This window comes from Hyperoodon ampullatus, assembly GCF_949752795.1.
Source record: "Hyperoodon ampullatus genome assembly, chromosome: 11".
In the NCBI taxonomy this organism is placed as follows: Eukaryota; Metazoa; Chordata; class Mammalia; order Artiodactyla; family Ziphiidae; genus Hyperoodon; species Hyperoodon ampullatus.
The window spans coordinates 90,001,720-90,018,994 of NC_136924.1; the positions used below are offsets into that span (position 1 = coordinate 90,001,720).

General features: G+C 38.4%; 1 protein-coding gene across 1 annotated transcript in view; it reads left to right on the forward strand.

Annotated features, from left to right (window-relative positions):
* Positions 1 to 8,818: 8,818 nt before the first annotated feature.
* The window catches only part of SLC15A5 (solute carrier family 15 member 5), a gene marked incomplete at both ends in the record, with an annotated part of 72,379 nt that continues 63,922 nt past the window's right edge, over positions 8,819 to 17,275 (forward strand). Inside the window, 3 exon segments of the mRNA XM_079714973.1 lie at positions 8,819 to 8,937; positions 8,939 to 9,114; positions 13,206 to 13,422. Of these exon segments, the coding sequence (XP_079571099.1) occupies positions 8,819 to 8,937; positions 8,939 to 9,114; positions 13,206 to 13,422 (512 nt within the window).

The following is a 17,275-nucleotide window of genomic DNA, read 5'->3' on the forward strand; positions in this document are numbered from 1 at the left end:
CCACACACACACACAAAAATCAAAATAGATTACTGTTTTGTGATTAATTTCAAAACAACTAAAACAAATCCATTTTGTTACCTTAATAAAAACTTTAAGCTTTTCTGAAGGTTATTGTTCTGGGGTATGTTTAGCAGAGACTATGGTCTCCTATAGTCTTCTCTAGGTGCTTTTCAAAGGTATTACATAGCACCCCATAAATTCTCATGAAATCCACATGGTATTCAGTGGAGACGATTAAATAGTAACGTTCTAAGATGCTTTTGCCTTGGAATGTTTAACATCGTTACAGAAAGTGTCATTGGGGTTATGTTTCACTTCCACTCAAAGCAGGAAGTAACTCTTGCCACGCACACTCAAAGGGCTTTTGATTCACCTCTTTCATCACCGATTGGATATTCCACAGGTGCCTCAAATTCTATATGTCAAATGGTAAAGATGACTTGACCCCAGTTCTGTTCCTTAGTGTTGAGTAGCACCTCTATCCACTGCAATGTCTATTCTAGGTCCTACTCATCATCCTTGATACTCTTACTTCTTCATACCACACATCCAATTCATCCTAAAGACTCTGCCTCCAATTTTCTAGCAAATCCTAGCACTTCTTTTTTCCATTCATTCTTTCCTAGATTACTACACTAGTATTTTGGGTAGTGGTGGTAGTAAAAGAAGTAGCTAGGAATTACTGAGTCTTGTCAATACCTCTTAACTTGTGCCCATACTTCTGATCATGAGTGGAAAAAAATGATTTGGTATGAAAGACTTTAGTCCTTTACACCCTGCTTTATTGTAGAAATTCGTTCTGTCTGACAGGTCCAACATATAAAAGAGGAATGACTTCAGGACTCAGTTAAATTTTCCATCTTATAAAGTCATTTATGATCTAGGTTTTTTCTTATCTCTTTAGCTTCCTCACTCTTTTCTCTTACACCTCTGTAGCTCCCCAACCCAGGCCTTTTGAATCTGCTTCTGCCTTGAACCATTAAAAACAACTTCTTTTGGTCCTTAAAGAGTAAAGTGCTCTGTATTATGGAGAGCATGCTCTCTGTTAGGAAGAAGCCTCACCTTATACATTTTCTCAGGGCTGAATTCTGTCCCTCTAAGGGATCCAAGCATGGGTATTGCTTCCATGGAAATCTTTCTGTAGACTTCTGAGGTTGGGAAACAGGCACTGCTATAAGCTCTGCTGCATTTTCTTCTTCCTCCACCATAGCATTTAACTCCTGTACTGTAGTTCTTGCTTAATTGTTGCTTAATTTTTGCTATTTTTCACTATGTGGTAAGCCCCATTCAGCCAAGTTTGCTGTTTTGTCATCATGGGCTCCCCAGGGCCTGGCTGCTACTAGGTGCTCAATAAATACTGTTAGTAGCCAGATAGGGTCCACTTGGTGCATAACAATGCTGTTGTTTCCTTCACAATATCCTGAGAACATCTAATCCTAAACTAATCTTTCATTTATTCACTCAAGAAGTCAAATAGTCATTCAAAATGTTTTCATATATAGGCATCAAGTGGCTTCTACCCAAGTATTAGAGTCAAGATCCTGGTAGCAGATTAAAAAAAAAAAAAAAACTAAATGAGCAACACTTCTTGTAGAGCTCTGTGCGAGTGAATGTTATTTGTGTCTGGGTATATCACAACCACTCTCAGACACTAGACAGACACAAACTGAAGTAATATTCCAGGCACTGTTCTAGGCAGTGGGGTATAAAGATAAGAGTGAAACCACCCCTACTCTCAACACATGGTCAGTGAAGAAAATGCAAACTAATTGAAAATTACATATTAAGAGAGATGTACACAATGTCTTAAGAACACAGAGAAGACTGTCTTTGAGAAGCAAAAGAACTTTGAAATATTTGTTTTTAAAGAAGTATAGTTGATTCACAATGTTGTGTCTGTTTCTGGTATACAGCAAACTGATTCAGTTATACATACAAATATTCTTTTTCATATTCTTTTCCATTATGGTTTATTACAGGACATTAAATATAGTTCTCTGTGCTATACAGTAGGACTTTGTTGTTTATCTATTTTATATATAGTAGTTTGTGTCTGTTAATCCCAAACTCCTAATTTAGCCCTCCCCCTTTTCCCTTTGGTAACCATAAATTTGTTTTCTATGTCTATGAGTCTGTTTCTATTTTGTAAATAAATTCATTTCTATCATATTTTAGATTCCACATATGAGTGATATCATATGGTATTTGTCTTTCTCTTTCTGACAACTTCACTTAGTGTGATAATCTCTAGGTCCATCCATGTTGCTGCAAATGGCATTATTACATTCTTTTTTATGGCTGAGTAGTATTCCATTGTATATATATATGCCACATCTTTATTCATTTGTCTGTCAATGGACATTTAGTTTACTTCCATATCTTGGCTACTGTAAACAGTGCTGCTATGAACATTGGGGTGCATGTATCTTTTCATATTAGAATTTTGTCTGGATATGTATTTTGTCTGCCCAGGAGTGGGATTGCTGGATCATATGGTAGTTCTATTTTTCGTTTTTTAAGAAACCTCCATACTGTTCTCCACAGTGACTGCACTAATTTACATTCCCACCAGCAGTGTAGGAGGGCTCCCTTTTCTCCACACCCTCTCCAGCATTTGTTATTTGTAGACATTTTAATCATGGCCAGAGAATCAAAAGAACTTTTACTGAGAGTGTGATACTTATGCTGGGGTTTAAAAAATGAAGAGGTTCCCTGAGTGAATGGAAAATGAAAATATTCCAGGCAAAAGAAATAGCATGTGAAAAAGCATGAAGAGATAAAAGAGCACACCATAGTTGTGCAAATGTGAGTATGTGATCCAGCTATGTGGCAGAACTGCAAAGGGAGATTCTTGTTACAAGTCAGGAACTTGATCATAAAGGGCTCTATGTGCCAGCAAAGAATTTGTAATGGGATTCCATAGTCTAAAGAAATTGTTCTCAAACCTTAAGCAGAAGATCAAATTGATCAAATTCAGATTTAAAAAAAACCTCCAGGGCCTTTATGGAGATTTAAATACAGGAGTGTTTTCCAATATCTTGGAATTGGAAATGATTTTAGGTGATATGTGGATTGAGCATTAAATAACATGGAACCCTATGAAAGTGGTTGCTTATGCATTATCTTCCAATCTTTTTTTATCACATAAAAGAAGAAGCATCTTATGACTGTAGACTCTGGACTCAGGTCACATAGGTTCAAGTCCCTGCTCTCCTATATATTAATTATCTTGAATAAGTTATTTACATTCTGTGCCTTAGTTTCCATTACTATAATAGAGGCTTCATAAAAATAGTATTTACTGCCTAAGATGGTTTCAAAGATAAGTGAATGAATGCTTAGAACAGAGCATGACCCAGAAAGCACTTAATAAATATTAACTGTTATTTTTAATTAACATTATAATATTTATTTTTACCTTCTATTTATGGCAAGTGATTCCATTTATGGTAATCATTTTAAATTTCCTTGTTAAATAGGCTTACTTTATTTTTGAAAGTAAATCATTTTAAATGACTATTAAGTAATTAGTATCAATATGGCATAACTCAGGACAGTCAGAGGGGCAAGAGAGTACACAAACTGATGACAGTGATGTACAAATGACTGAGGTTTGACGTAGAAGGAGGCAATGTTGGAGCAGTGGTGCAAGGAGAAAGGTTAACAGCTCAAGCTAAGATAAAGCAGAAATGGTGAAGGAAAAAGATGGATTTGTGAAATATTTAACAGGTTGGATTGATAGCACTGCCTGCCCCCAAAGTCGAGGATAGTTCCTGGCACATGGTAGGTACTCAATAAAAACTTTCTGGAAAAAGGTAGATATAATAGATAAGGAAGAAATGAAGAGTTGAAGACATAGTCTAGTTTGAATATTTGAGTCATGAACTAGAAAGTAGAGCAAGAGACGAAGGATCTGGAAAGAAGATAATGAGTTAAGCTTAGAATGTGATGAGTTTGCCTTTTCAGTAGAAATCTAGAGGGAGAGGTCCACCCATTTACCAGGAACCCAGGAGAGATGTTTCAGTTAAACATACAGAACTGAGAGCTATCAATTCCCTATTCTTAAGTTTGTCTTTCTTTTTCATTCTTGATCAAAGCAGTAAGAAAAATAGGGGCACTATTAGAAGTAGTAGAAGTAGAAGTCAGGATTCTCCAGAGAAAGAGAACCAATAGGAAGTGCAAATATATAGTAAGAGTCTCATTTTAAGGAATTGGCTCACATGACTATGGAGATTTGTGGAGTCTAAAATCTGATCGAGGGGGCTGGTGGGCTGGAGACTAAGAAAAGATTTAGAGTTCGAGTCCATAGTTAGTCTGCTGGAAAATCTGGAAGAGCCGATACTGCAGGTGAAGTTCAAAGGCAATCTGCTAGAGAATTCTTCTTCCTCTGGGGGAATTAGCCTTTTGCTCTACTCAGGTCTTCAGCTGATTGGATGAAGCAAGCTGCTTTACTCAAATTACTGATTTAAATGTATTAATAAATCACATCCAAAAACACCGTCACACAAACATCCAGAATAATGTTTGACCAGATATCTAGGTATAGTGGCTCAGCCAAGTTGACCCAGAAGATTAACTATTACAATGTACATGCTATAACTCATTCCTACCTTTCTTACTTTATACAAATACACCTTCTATGTAGACTTCAATGCAACATCAAGAGTCATAATAATCATTGCACAGTAGAGGAAAAAGCCCTTAGGAGTGCAATGGCCTTCATTCTTAGTTATTCTCAGAGAAAGGAGAATGGTGGTACATTTTCTATGTTCTTGGGACTGTATGAGCTATGATCTGTGGGGGGGCGGAAGTAAATCTCCTCCACACTTGACAGAAGGATGGAGGTATAGATATTATACAACTGCAGGAGCCTCTTTATAATAGAGGAGTAGAGGTTAACACACAGAATGTCTTTTTCCCAAAACGAATCCATAGCGCAATGTGTACATTTCCAGTTCCACTTTACAACCGGACGATGAAGCACAAATTGCCCTCCAACAAGTCTTTGATGCACAGTTTTTAATAGTTAAATTATAGTAAGACCAATCCCCATGTTCTTGACATTGTTTTCAAATCAGCTATGAAACTTCATAGTCAATGGAATTAAATGGAATCGATAGGCCTAAAAGAATAAATATCTTCCACTGACCTTTGTGCATACCATTTACAGAGAATTATTGAGCTAGAAAAATCTTCCCTTAAAAACACTTATTAAGGGACTTCCCTGGTGGTGCAGTGGTTAAGAATCTGCCTGCCAATGCAGGGACACGGGTTTGAGCCCTTGTCCAGGATCCCACATGCCACGGAGCAACTAAGCCCATGCACCACAACTAATGAGCTTGTGCTCTAGAGCCCACGAGCCACAACTACTGAAGCCCGTGTCCCTAGAGCCCGTGCTCCGCCACAAGAGAAGCCACAGCAGTGAGAAACCCGCGCACCACAACGAAGAGTAGTCACCGCTCTCTGCAACTAGAGAGAAAGCCCATGCACAGCAATGAAGACCCAATGCAGCCAAAATAAATAAATAAATAAATTTATGTGAAAAACATTGTCTAAAAAGAAAAAAAAACAATTTATTAAGTGTTTGGAGGACCTATGAAAAGTTATCCTGTAAGTACACATAAGATTTGAAAGTATTATAGCAACACGCTGTAAAATCATTTTGGAAGACGCTACAGTTTTCTCAAAATTCATAATCAACTTGGAGATATTTTATAGAAATGCTTTTTAATCCTGCATTGTTAAAAATAGCCTCCTTAGGGCTCCCCTGGTGGCGCAGTGGTTGAGAGTCCGCCTGCCGATGCAGGGGACCTGGGTTCGTGCCCCGGTCCGGGAAGATCCCACATGCCGCGGAGCGGCTGGGCCCGTGAGCCATGGCCACTGAGCCTGCACGTCCGGAGCCTGTGCTCCACAACGGGAGCCTGTGCTCCACAACAGTGAGAGGCCCGCGTACCGCAAAACAAAACAAAACAAAACAAACAAACAAAAAAACCAGCCTCTTTAAAAGCAGGGCTTACATTTCTGGTATGTTCCCAATGCAACCATTATGGGATCAGAAGCATTCAGGTTCTGGGTGCTCAGTAAAAATTATGGGTAGTCATTAGGTCATCAAATAAGCTTCTGACTATCTATTAACCCAACCATAAAAATTAATGTTTATAAAAAGTTCACAATGGGGCTTCCCGGTGGCGCAGTGGTTGGGAGTCCGCCTGCCGATGCAGGGGACAAGGGTTCGTGCCCTGGTCTGGGAGGATCCCACATGCCGCGGAGCGGCTGGGCCCGTGAGCCATGGCCACTGAGCCTGCGCGTCCGGAGCCTGTGCTCCGCAACGGGAGAGGCCACAACAGTGAGAGGCCCGTGTACAGAAAAAAGAAAAAAAAGAAAAAAAATTCACAATGGCATGTTAAAGTGCTTACAACATTACTTACAAAAGGGGTAGAAAACATATTATACAGTAATTTTATATAATTATACTACTTAAATATTTAAAGCCTACTAATAAAAACTAGCCATGAGGGGACAACATCAGAAGAAATGCTTCAAATACATTCACTGTTCGTTTTTTTCTTCTATTTTGAGACATTTTCCAAATTGTATCTAATGTGCATACCTGTTTCTATAATGGAGGAAAAATATCACTTTATTAAAGGTGGCACAGAGGGGGAGGGGCAGAGAACAAGCCCGAGGGCGTTGGGGGTAGGATAGGGTTGCATAAAGCTAAAGTATGCCTAAGTTCCCACTTAAGTGCTCAAGTGTGTTGATAAAGATGGTATGCAATATATCGTGCCAAGTGTTATTCTCAAGTGAAGTTGGAACCTGTCCTTTAAGCTCATTCTGAGCTTGGTATTGAGAAATACCAATAAGAAAGCGATGCTTTGTTATTGTTTCAACACTACTCAGCAAATACTGTTGCTGTCCCTGAATAACCACCCTCACACGACAGGTCCCCACCACGTGTGTCATGTTCTTGGGTAAGGATGCACAGAAGTCAAACTCAGTCATCATCAGGCCCCAGGAAGAGGCGGTGCTACCCTGCTTGCGAAATCACACTGCAGGAGACCTTTGTCAGATACTGGCTAAATATATCAGCCAGTGGCTGGGGACCAACTTTCCCTTCCATTTGCAGCAAATAAAAACAAAGTATCACTGAGGACTCTTTGTAAGTCACAGAAACCTAATGGGGCTAAGTTAAACCAAAATTGATTGGAAATTGAGTCCTTCATAGAAGGAAAAACTAATCATGTCTCCTTAAAGGATAAGGACCATGGTGGCACTGAGTTCTCCATCAGGGCCACGTGGGCAATCCCTTTTTGGTAAGGCCATCTGACTCAGCTTCTACCATCTCTAATCTTGTCATTCCACTTATGATTAAAATTCCTGTGGAAAAAAGCAAAAGTACTATCTTAGACAATGTACTGATCCCCTTGGCCAGAAGAAAGCCCCACCAGGATCTCAAGTATAGACGGATGTCATTCTCCAAAGGTAGGATGACTACAGGTTGGGGTTTGCCCTAGACAATCCCAGTGTGTATCTGTTTTTTAGGAATAACTATAAGTCGCATCATTTTCACTCACAAACGTGTCCAAATTTGGATAATAAATTGCATGATCACTCTATACAAAGGAAAAACAGGGCATTGTTACCAAAGGGGGGAGAAGTGATGCTGAGTGGATGAAAATAGCCGCCATTACAAAGAGACTCTTAGAAGAGGTCAACACAAAGTGTTTTGCACCCAATCTCTCAGGTTAAAGGTAAGAATCAGAGTCAAAAGCTTTTATCAGTCTTTTGCTTTTGACTCCAACATGAAAATAACATTCCTGTACTCACCCCCTATGTTTTGAATTATTATGACTTTGACCCAATAATTCCATTCCCTTGTCTTCCTATGTCCTTGCTGCTAAAACCCTAACTGTTAAAATGTTCCCTTTTACGGCTGCTTTTTTAGCTTAATTTGTGCTCTTCTGCTTTCCGAAACAGAATGTTAACATCCGTTCACCCAGCTGAAGGGTCAGGGTGATACCAGATCGGATATTCCCCAAAGCATGTGTAGGATAGTTGCTGTACCCCTGTTGCTGACTAATAATGAGTCAAATGGTGCCTTTCATTCTGATTTCCTCCGAGAGGCTGTTCTACAAGCCTGGGGTCAACTTAAAGGAAGACGGGTTTTGTTTAATATTTTCTCTTTTCATTAGTGCACTTAAATTACTTTCTTGCAAACTCTGCTTGTTACCTAAATGTACTAGCACTTTTGTTACCTAATTAGCTTTCTTATCAGAATTCCAACCAAAAATAACAAGAAATGTAATAATGATAAGATATCCTGCCCCCTCAAAACAGATTTTCTTTTGCGCTTTATCTCTTGGTACTGTTCTGGCTTGTTTAATTAAAGTATCAGAAATTATTAGACTCAAATTATTTCTTGATCTAGTGCTCAAATTCTCCTGAAAAACTGCTTCTTCTGCCTCTGTATTTAAACTTTATCAGTGTGAGGCAGATGAGTTTCCACACGTATGCAACTGGATTCATGTAATTCAATATAATTTTGGAGGAAGAGCCTAATTTAGCCTCTAAGTAATTAGACGAACAAATCAGATTTAGCTACACTGAGCTACCATGGTTTAAATACTCATGTCTCTTCTTTTGTGCTCTTGGATCATCAAAATGAACAACACTAATGTGCAAAAAAGCCGTATGAAAATTAGCATGGAGTTGTGAAATTCAAAGCAAAGATCTTATTTATTTTTTCATTAGAGGAGTGGGGGAAAAATCACCAAGTTCAAACCACTAGCATAAGTAGTCTTCAAGGAGGGTAGTCATGTCTGTTACAGGCTTTAAAAACACCAATGAGAAAGTACCCTTAAATCACAGCATTGAGAAGGAGAAAACCATAAGACATATTGGTTATTGGTCTTCATCATACTCTGTGAAAAAAATTCAATATGATCCCCTTTTGCACAGTCAAGCTTGGCTATCACAATTACCAGGCCGCCATTTTGAACTTGTATTTTATTGGAACCTCGATCCTTACCCCGGTGTTTGCAGGATGTCTTGCTGATGTATGTCTAGGAAGAAACCAACTGGTACAGGTTTGCTTATTTCTGCATTTTCTAGGTGAGTGTCCACATCTGACTGGATTGTTTTACAACTTATTTTAGTGGATTTTTATTAGAACATTTGATTTATGCTATACCCACTTTGTCTTTAGCATAAGATGTAATAAATGAACTAAGAATATTGTTTCAATTTAGTTTATTCTCTGTATTATTTGAGGGATACTACTAAGTGTGTGTGTATGTGTGTCTGTGTGTGTGTGTGTGTGTGTGTGTTAGAGGATGCTTTGATACTTTTATCATTGCACTGATTATACTTTATAATAATTATCTCTTTAAATGTCTGCCTTCTGTACTCTGCAGAATGCCCTCCTTTCCCCCCTTCCTACCACAAGCCAAAAGTTGTGACAAATTCTATGTGAAATATGAAGTTCATTTGCTTCACAACTAAAGTGAAATGTGCTAAAAAGTTGTTTTGAAGTTCATGTAGAATAATTGAGAAATGTTTTCATCAAAAGGTGGTCTTTTAATTAGTCATATAATAATTAAGATTACACTTGAAGACATGATTTCCATATTATGAAGTACAGCTACATGCTAAAATATGAATGAATTTAACGCTACACTGTGCTTCTTTACATAACAAAAAAGAAATAGATCTACAAAAGTTTGGGAGTGACATGATTGCAAGCAATGTTGGGGAAATATCAAATTTGTTTGATATGGAATAGAGATCAAGTTGATGAACAGTCTAGAAATTTAGGCTGGAAAGTTCAGGTTGCTCTTCTAGACAAGAAGGAGTTACTGAAGATATTATGAACACATTTGTGAAATGCTTCAATAAACAGGACTGACAATCACAGTGAGAGGTTAGAGAGAGAACAGAAAATCTCAGGATGTTGGTCTAGGTGATGGAGAAGTGTCAATCCAGGAAAGAACGTAAAACCATAAAAACTTGTCAACTATGTAAGGTCACAAATATGATGGAAGGACAGAAATTAACTCCAAGTTCTGAGCTGAGGAACTTAGGTAGGCAGTTCATCAAAACTGACTAGTGCAGGGCTTCCCTGGTGGCGCAGGGGTTGAGAGTCTGCCTGCCGATGCAGGGGTCATGGGTTCATGCCCCGGTCCCGGAGGATCCCACATGCCATGGAGCAGCTGGGCCCGTGAGCCATGGCCGCTGAGCCTGTGCATCCAGAGCCTGTGCTCTGCAACGGGAGAGGTCACAACAGTGAGAGGCCCGCGTACCGCAAAAAACAACAACAACAACAACAAAAAAAACTCACCAGTGCAGCAGAAATGCAGTTTTGGGGGACAGGGGAGGTGAATGAGGAAGTGATGGGTATCAGGTACTCAACCTACACACAATTCCAATCAGATGGTAAAGTACCGTTCACTGAATTGATCAGAGCGTGATTCAAACTTGTAAACTTCTTCATTGTTTCAGTTCCATGAAATAAAAACTAAGTCACTGCATGGCAAGTATTTGTTCACCATTCCATAAGTGTTTCTCATGGACTACTCTGTGCTAGATGTTGTTCCAGGATCTGGAACCCAACAGAGAAGAAAGCAGTCTCGTTTCTTATGAAGTTGACTTTCTGATGTGGGGAGAGAGAAAATCAAGTAATAAATAGCTATTATGTTGGGTGGTAATGCGTGATGATGAAAAAAAAAGCTGGGGAAGGGGACAGGATGGACTAGAGAGTGACAGGTGGCTCTTCAGTGCCAGGGAATGTTTTCTGGTGAAGAGACATTTAAGCATGATTTACTCTTCTTCACTTGGTAACAGGCCATGTCAGTAGCATTAGGTAACTTCTTGTTTAACATGGTGATTCCCATCAGTCTAAATTCCTGTGTAAGTCATCAGACTAGGACTGAAGTGTCAACTTAGAATTTGGCAAACAAAAGGCAAGTCAATTCCACGACCATTCAGTTTCCTACTTAAAGTTGTTTCCTAGTGTCCCCCACTCATGGCTGTCATAAAATTCCAACCAGTCACTAAGTATCAGAGGTTCTATCAAAAATATGTCTTCTGTCTGTATTGCTACCTTAGCTCAAAAATGCAGCCTTCATCTTCTTGACCATTACAATTGCCTGCTTACCATCTATCAGTCATCAGTGTGACCCCAATGCTGTTCTACCAAAAAACACTGACTTCCTAAAAGAATAAATCTATACATTGGCTTTATTATCTAAAATGTAAAAGCCAATTTAGTTTATAAGAACATTTAGAACCTGTCCCAAATCTACCTCTCCAGACTTCTGTCTCAGTACACGAACCCAATCAGGCAGAACTTCTCCTCGCGGGCTTCCCTACTTTTCTAATGTTACATCTGCTCTTTTCTCTGCCTGAAATTGTCATTTTCCTTTATCTTTCCATTCCATAACCGAGACATGAAAATTCCTGGCCCTTCCTTCAAGATTCATGTAGTGTTCATTGCTAGCTCCTCCGTGCTCAGCCACACTCTGATCATACCCAAGTGATTGCATTTGCCCCATTATAATTGTCCACCTGCACGTGTGCCTTCTCTGATGGATGCATTAGCTCCTGATGGGAGGAACCAGCAGACCCCCACCACCTAGCAAGGGATATGACACATCATGGTGCTTTATACAGAGTTACCAAGTACAGGTGTGCAGACTGTGCACTGCACAATAGCACACATCAACAAGGAATCTTTTTATCTTATATGTCAATGACTTGTATTTTTATTACATCAATTTTACAGCAGATAGAAATAAAGTTTTGACCTAGAGAGAAGTTAGCTGCACATCTGGCTCACCTTAACAGGAAACATTTCAAACTCAGTAGAGGGCACACCCTCATGGTAAATCAATCTGTTACCAAAAAACTATTAAGGGCATGCATTCTTCACATTGCAAAAGCCACTGTATGGGAGATGGAAACATTAGACCCAATTTTTGCCTTTAATACCCTTATAGTCTAATTGAGAAAACTAACCACATAAAATGACTATATAAACATTTATACCAAAAGGTGTGAATGCCAAGTTAATAAAATGGAGTTGAAAACTAACATGGAGAAGCCATTTTTCCCTAATCAAATTGACCCCCCCCCCGAAAATTGATGATTTGATCATGTGATAACAGGAATTTCAAGAAGAGGGAGATCACAACTGGGTTACTCCGTAACATTGGGTAAGTCACTTAGCCTCAACAAACCTGTTTCTTTTTCTTTTTCTTTTTTTTTGAAAAATCAGAATTAAAAAAAAAATCTATCCTCTGACATCACAAAGTTTTTCCAAGGTCAAACAATGCAGTATGCAAAAATGTTTTGCAAACTATAAATCGCTTAGCAAAAGTATGGAATTGAGTGGTAATTATTAGGCAAGGAAAGTCTTCAAGCTTGGTCCCTGCAAGACGGAAGTGAGAAGGTGGCTCAACCTTCTTTTTGTTGGTTTGTTTTTGGTTTTGATTGAAGTCTGGTTGATTTACAATGTCGTGTTAGTTTCAGGTGTACAGTAAAGTGATTTCAACCTTCCTTTGTCACTCTCTCCTCCCTCCTTCCCACTTGTACTGCATTACTCACCTCACAGCCGTCCCCAGCCTTCTCACCTATGTGTGTGGCAAAGGAGGCTCCACACCACTGCAGGAGAAATGAGAGAAATAAAAGGAATTTAGAAGGAAAAAGCAAAGTAGAAAAGGAAAAGAGAGGCTATGTTCTCTTCTAACTACAATAATGTTCTTCTTAAAACGTTTTCTTTAACAGGCTTCTGAGATGTCTGAGATCATTGCGGTTTCTCTCACTCTGTTGATTAAGAACAAATAACCCTTGTGAACGGTGTTTTTTCTCTGGGGGTGGGACTGCAAACATCTTTAGTGTCTCACATCAGGTATTTCTGAATTGTTTTAACTTTGTTAAAATGGACACGATTTGCTTGTATGTTCTCTGAGAGATAGTTCAAGTCTGAGGGGAAAAAAACTAGGACTTTGGATTCATTAAAAACATATATTGAGGGAAATATTTACATTTAGGAAAATCGTATTACCTCCAGAATTGCCATGATTAATATTTTAATAAGACAATTGCATAACGAGGCTACGTTCAGAGGAAAAACCTTATTTCTGATGTGGTTTGGTAAGTCAGTGGTCTATACATATTTATTCCTTTTTTTTTTTCTCTATCTATAGGCTCTGCTTTGTTATCTGTGGCTGATTTTCCCTTGGAGGGTTTCTACATAGGCACTCACCATATGATTAACAACATACTAAAAAAGGAACAGACCAGGCTGTTTCACGTAGCACTGGTGGCCATCTGCCTCAGCACAGGAGAAATAAGGGCCATCATCTGTCCACTGGGTGCTTACAGCCTTCAGGAGTATGGATCCCAGAAAGAAATGTCCTTTTTTAACTGATTAGTAGCACTGGCTAGGAGAGAAAACAGGCATTCTCAGGAACAGACATTCCTCCCCCTTTGGGCATTTCTTATTGTTTGCTCTCTGGTCCTATTTTGATGATGGTTGTTCAGCCTTTGTCATTGATTGGGCTGGGTGACAATGGAACAATACCTCTGACAATGATTCAGCCAGTAGTCTGGGAGCCTATGAGTCAGTTATAGACCAACACAGTTTACCAGCACCTTCTTGAAACACACTGATGACCTTATCCTCCAAGTAAACAAGTGTGAGATGGCATGTCATATTGAATAGAATGTGGCTTTGGAGCCAAACAGGCCTTTGTGGAAACCTCGATTCTACTTCACACAGTTGCCTGACCTTGGTCAAGTCATTTCTTCTTTATGAGTTTAACCATTTCTGATGGGTTATAATAATACCTCTTTCTGGGTTTTATTAGAGGTAATAATATGTGTATTACTGGCAGAGAATGTGGCACATAGTGGTAATCAATAAGCAGTAGATAGTATTAGTTACGTCTACATTGTAATAGATGAACACGGCCGAGATTATAAATTCAGGGAGAAGATGAAAAGGATGGAAGAAGTATTTTACAATTCGTTAAAACATCAACCAGCATCTCTATTTAACATCCACTTCACCCCCAGCACCTGAAAGAATTTGTATTCCATGGAAATCAAACTACATTTCTATACATCTTTGTCTCTCTTAGTGAGTTCTTATATGGTTTTATGTGTTTTCAAGGAACCAACTTTTATTATCAAATGCAAATTCAAGGAAAAATTGGGATTTTGATCTTAAGATAGAGTATTTCAGCATTTAGTAGAGAATTCTGTTTTTCTTATTGGCATTCACGAGTTGATGTCAAATATATTGGAGATATATTGTCTTTTGCTTCCTCTTCTCTGTGAAATGGGTTAGCATCATTTTTCTAAAATATTCTGCCATTCCATCCATGTTAGCAATGGATAAAAGCAATGCACAGACAGCATCAGACAAAATGTTTAAAGAAAATTCATACTAAAAGCATTAAAGGAAAACAATTTAGAATAAATATTATCTAGGTACATATAGCTATCTAAGACAGTTCCTTTTTCTTTCTGTCTTTCTTTCTTTTCTTCTTTCTTTTTTTTTTTTACTTCTTTCTTTCCTTCTTCCCCCCATCCCCCGATTATATTAATATTACAAAGCACTCAGGCCTATTTTGGATTAAGTCCAAACGTCAGAGAATAATGCAGTTTTACCAAAGGTGGAAGGGACTTTTTACTTCCTTACAGCAAATTCTGCCTCCTTGACCTGCCCAAAGGAGAAAGAAAAATCCTTCTTTTTTATTCTATTCGGAGGTTTTAATCCTTAATTAGCAACATCATTTTGATTAAATAAGACTCTGGAGGATTAAGACTAAGGAGCAATCAGTTGCTCTGAAAGATAGCTCTGGAGGATTTATTGTACTGTGGTCTTAGTCATTCAGAGTTGCGTTTAATCAAAGTGACATTTCTCAGTGTTGATTACAAAGGAGACATTATATGAATGAAATATTTCCTTGGGGAAACGGAGGGAATACCCAATGGGTTCGTGCTTTAGGACATTGGAAAGGTGGGGATGAGGAATGGGGTGAAAATGAATTTCTGTAGCCAGGCCAAATTTAGGATGAACACATTTCGATTTGGTTACTTATTATTTCCTGATTTCATTAAAATCTCTGATAAAGGGATCATGCAATATTTTTTTAAAGTTAAGCACCAAGAAATGTGCATAAAGAACCAGGATGTTATTCTTTAATGTGATAAGAGACTGTAGAAATAATAAGCTCCTTAAAGGCTGAATACAGTGGGGTTTTTTTCTCAGTTCAAATACTAGACTTTGATGAACAGCTGCTTGTTGCACTTTATAGAAATGACTGTTCATTCTATTCTTGTACATACCACAGGGGTTGGTGGCAAGATGGACAGAGCCCCTGCTGGGCAGCCAGATAGCTGGCAGGATCCTGGCTCTGTCACTTAGGAGTCTTATGGTTTTCGTCAAGTTCCTTCACCTCTCAAAGCACAGAATGGGGATACCTTGGAGGGCTGTTGTGGAGTTTTTACACAAAGTATCCTAGCACATTATAGGCATTCAAATCAGGGTAACTATGACTGTTATTATTAAATGACAAATAAATCATCAGCTAAAATCATTGTCCAACTTCTGGGAAAGAGGAAGGCCATCTTTAAAATGAGCAGCCCATTGATTTATAATCTATTTCTCCAAGTCAAAAATGCCTCTAGAAATTACAAGCTTGGTTACTATAATGAATTTCAGCAGTGTCTTTAAAAAAGCAACACAGCTAACTTTTGACAACTAATCTTTCCCTACAGAAAGAGTTATTATTTTTCAAATTTTTGAATTCATGTCTTTAGTAATATACTCTAATTCAAGTCTCTACTAAATATATTTTTCTGGTTTAATGACAGCAGTGGTATGCTTATTAAATCACTTATAAACTGAAAAAAAATTAAAAATCAACACAGCACTTGAACCTATAACCACTTGAAGGCTGCATCCAGTTCTGTTTTCAGCACAGATGTCAGATGTTCATAGTTACGGGACCCTTAATGAGATGTGTCATTGCATCTCTACCACCTAAAGCTTCCCAATGATCATGTGAAATAGTATAGACTGGAAGTCTAAAGCATTGAAAGCACCACTTCCGAGTAGAGCTGCGAAATGTAGGTGAGAAAACCCCTCCCAGCCAACATCACCATCTGGTACTGGATCTTCCTCAACTATGTACCTAACTGAAAGAATAAAGCTAAACTCCCTGAAATCAAGAGGCATAATAATCTGCCAAAATCTCCTTGTGCACTGTCCAGATTGGAACCTGGCTCTTTCAGCATTTTCCAAAATCTGACATGTACAATAAGAGTTACCATACTGGCGATCATCTAGGTAAATAAACCTGTGCAGAATCTTTTCTGGAAACAAAATGAATGGTGAATAATTAAGTCTTTTCATGACCATAATTTTAAATCCTACCACAATTAACCTTAAATCTTGCTTCCTCATGTCTCTACTTATTTCACCTGATAATTTGCATCCCATCTGCATATCATAGTCTGTCACTAACCAGTTACCAGAGTGAATTATACATGATATAAAGGCTCAAAGAGTAGATTGGTATAAATTTCCTGAAAAAGTCTAGAGACTGACATATTCCATCCCAGAAATTTTGAATATCTGGGACTCAGTTTGACTCTACATAATATCTGTCTCATACTAAACTGTTCTGATTTTAAAATACTTGCTCAAATTTAATATCTTTTATCTTAGGAAAACACTAGAAGTAAAAAAAATTATTATCCCACAGACTTTTTTCCAAAGCTATTTTAACATTTACTTGATTGTTGTTTGAGAGCAGTGATTCTCAATCCTAGATGTCCAAGAAAGCCACCTGAGGACCCTTAAAAAATACTGATGTCTGGGCCCTACCACCAGAAGTTCTGATTATGTTGATTTGAGGTGGGCACCAGAGACTAGGATTTTTTTTAAGCTGCCTAAGTAGTCAGGTTTGAGAACCACTGCTCTCAAGCAGCACTGCATGATTTTAAGAATCACTTGAGGGCTTTGTTAAAAAACGTTTGCCATGCCCTACCCCCAACCTCCTAGATCAGAATTTTCTGGGAGCATAGCTGGGGAACAAACGTGCACTTTTAGCAAGTGCTTCAGAATTTTGAAAACAGTTCCAGAGACATAAGGAAAGTGGATTCCAAATGTGGTCTAGAAATATTCTTGAAAAGAAACGGAGCTAAACATTGAAGGAAACACCTATTTCGTACCAGGATGCTTCAGAAAATTTTGATGATTCCT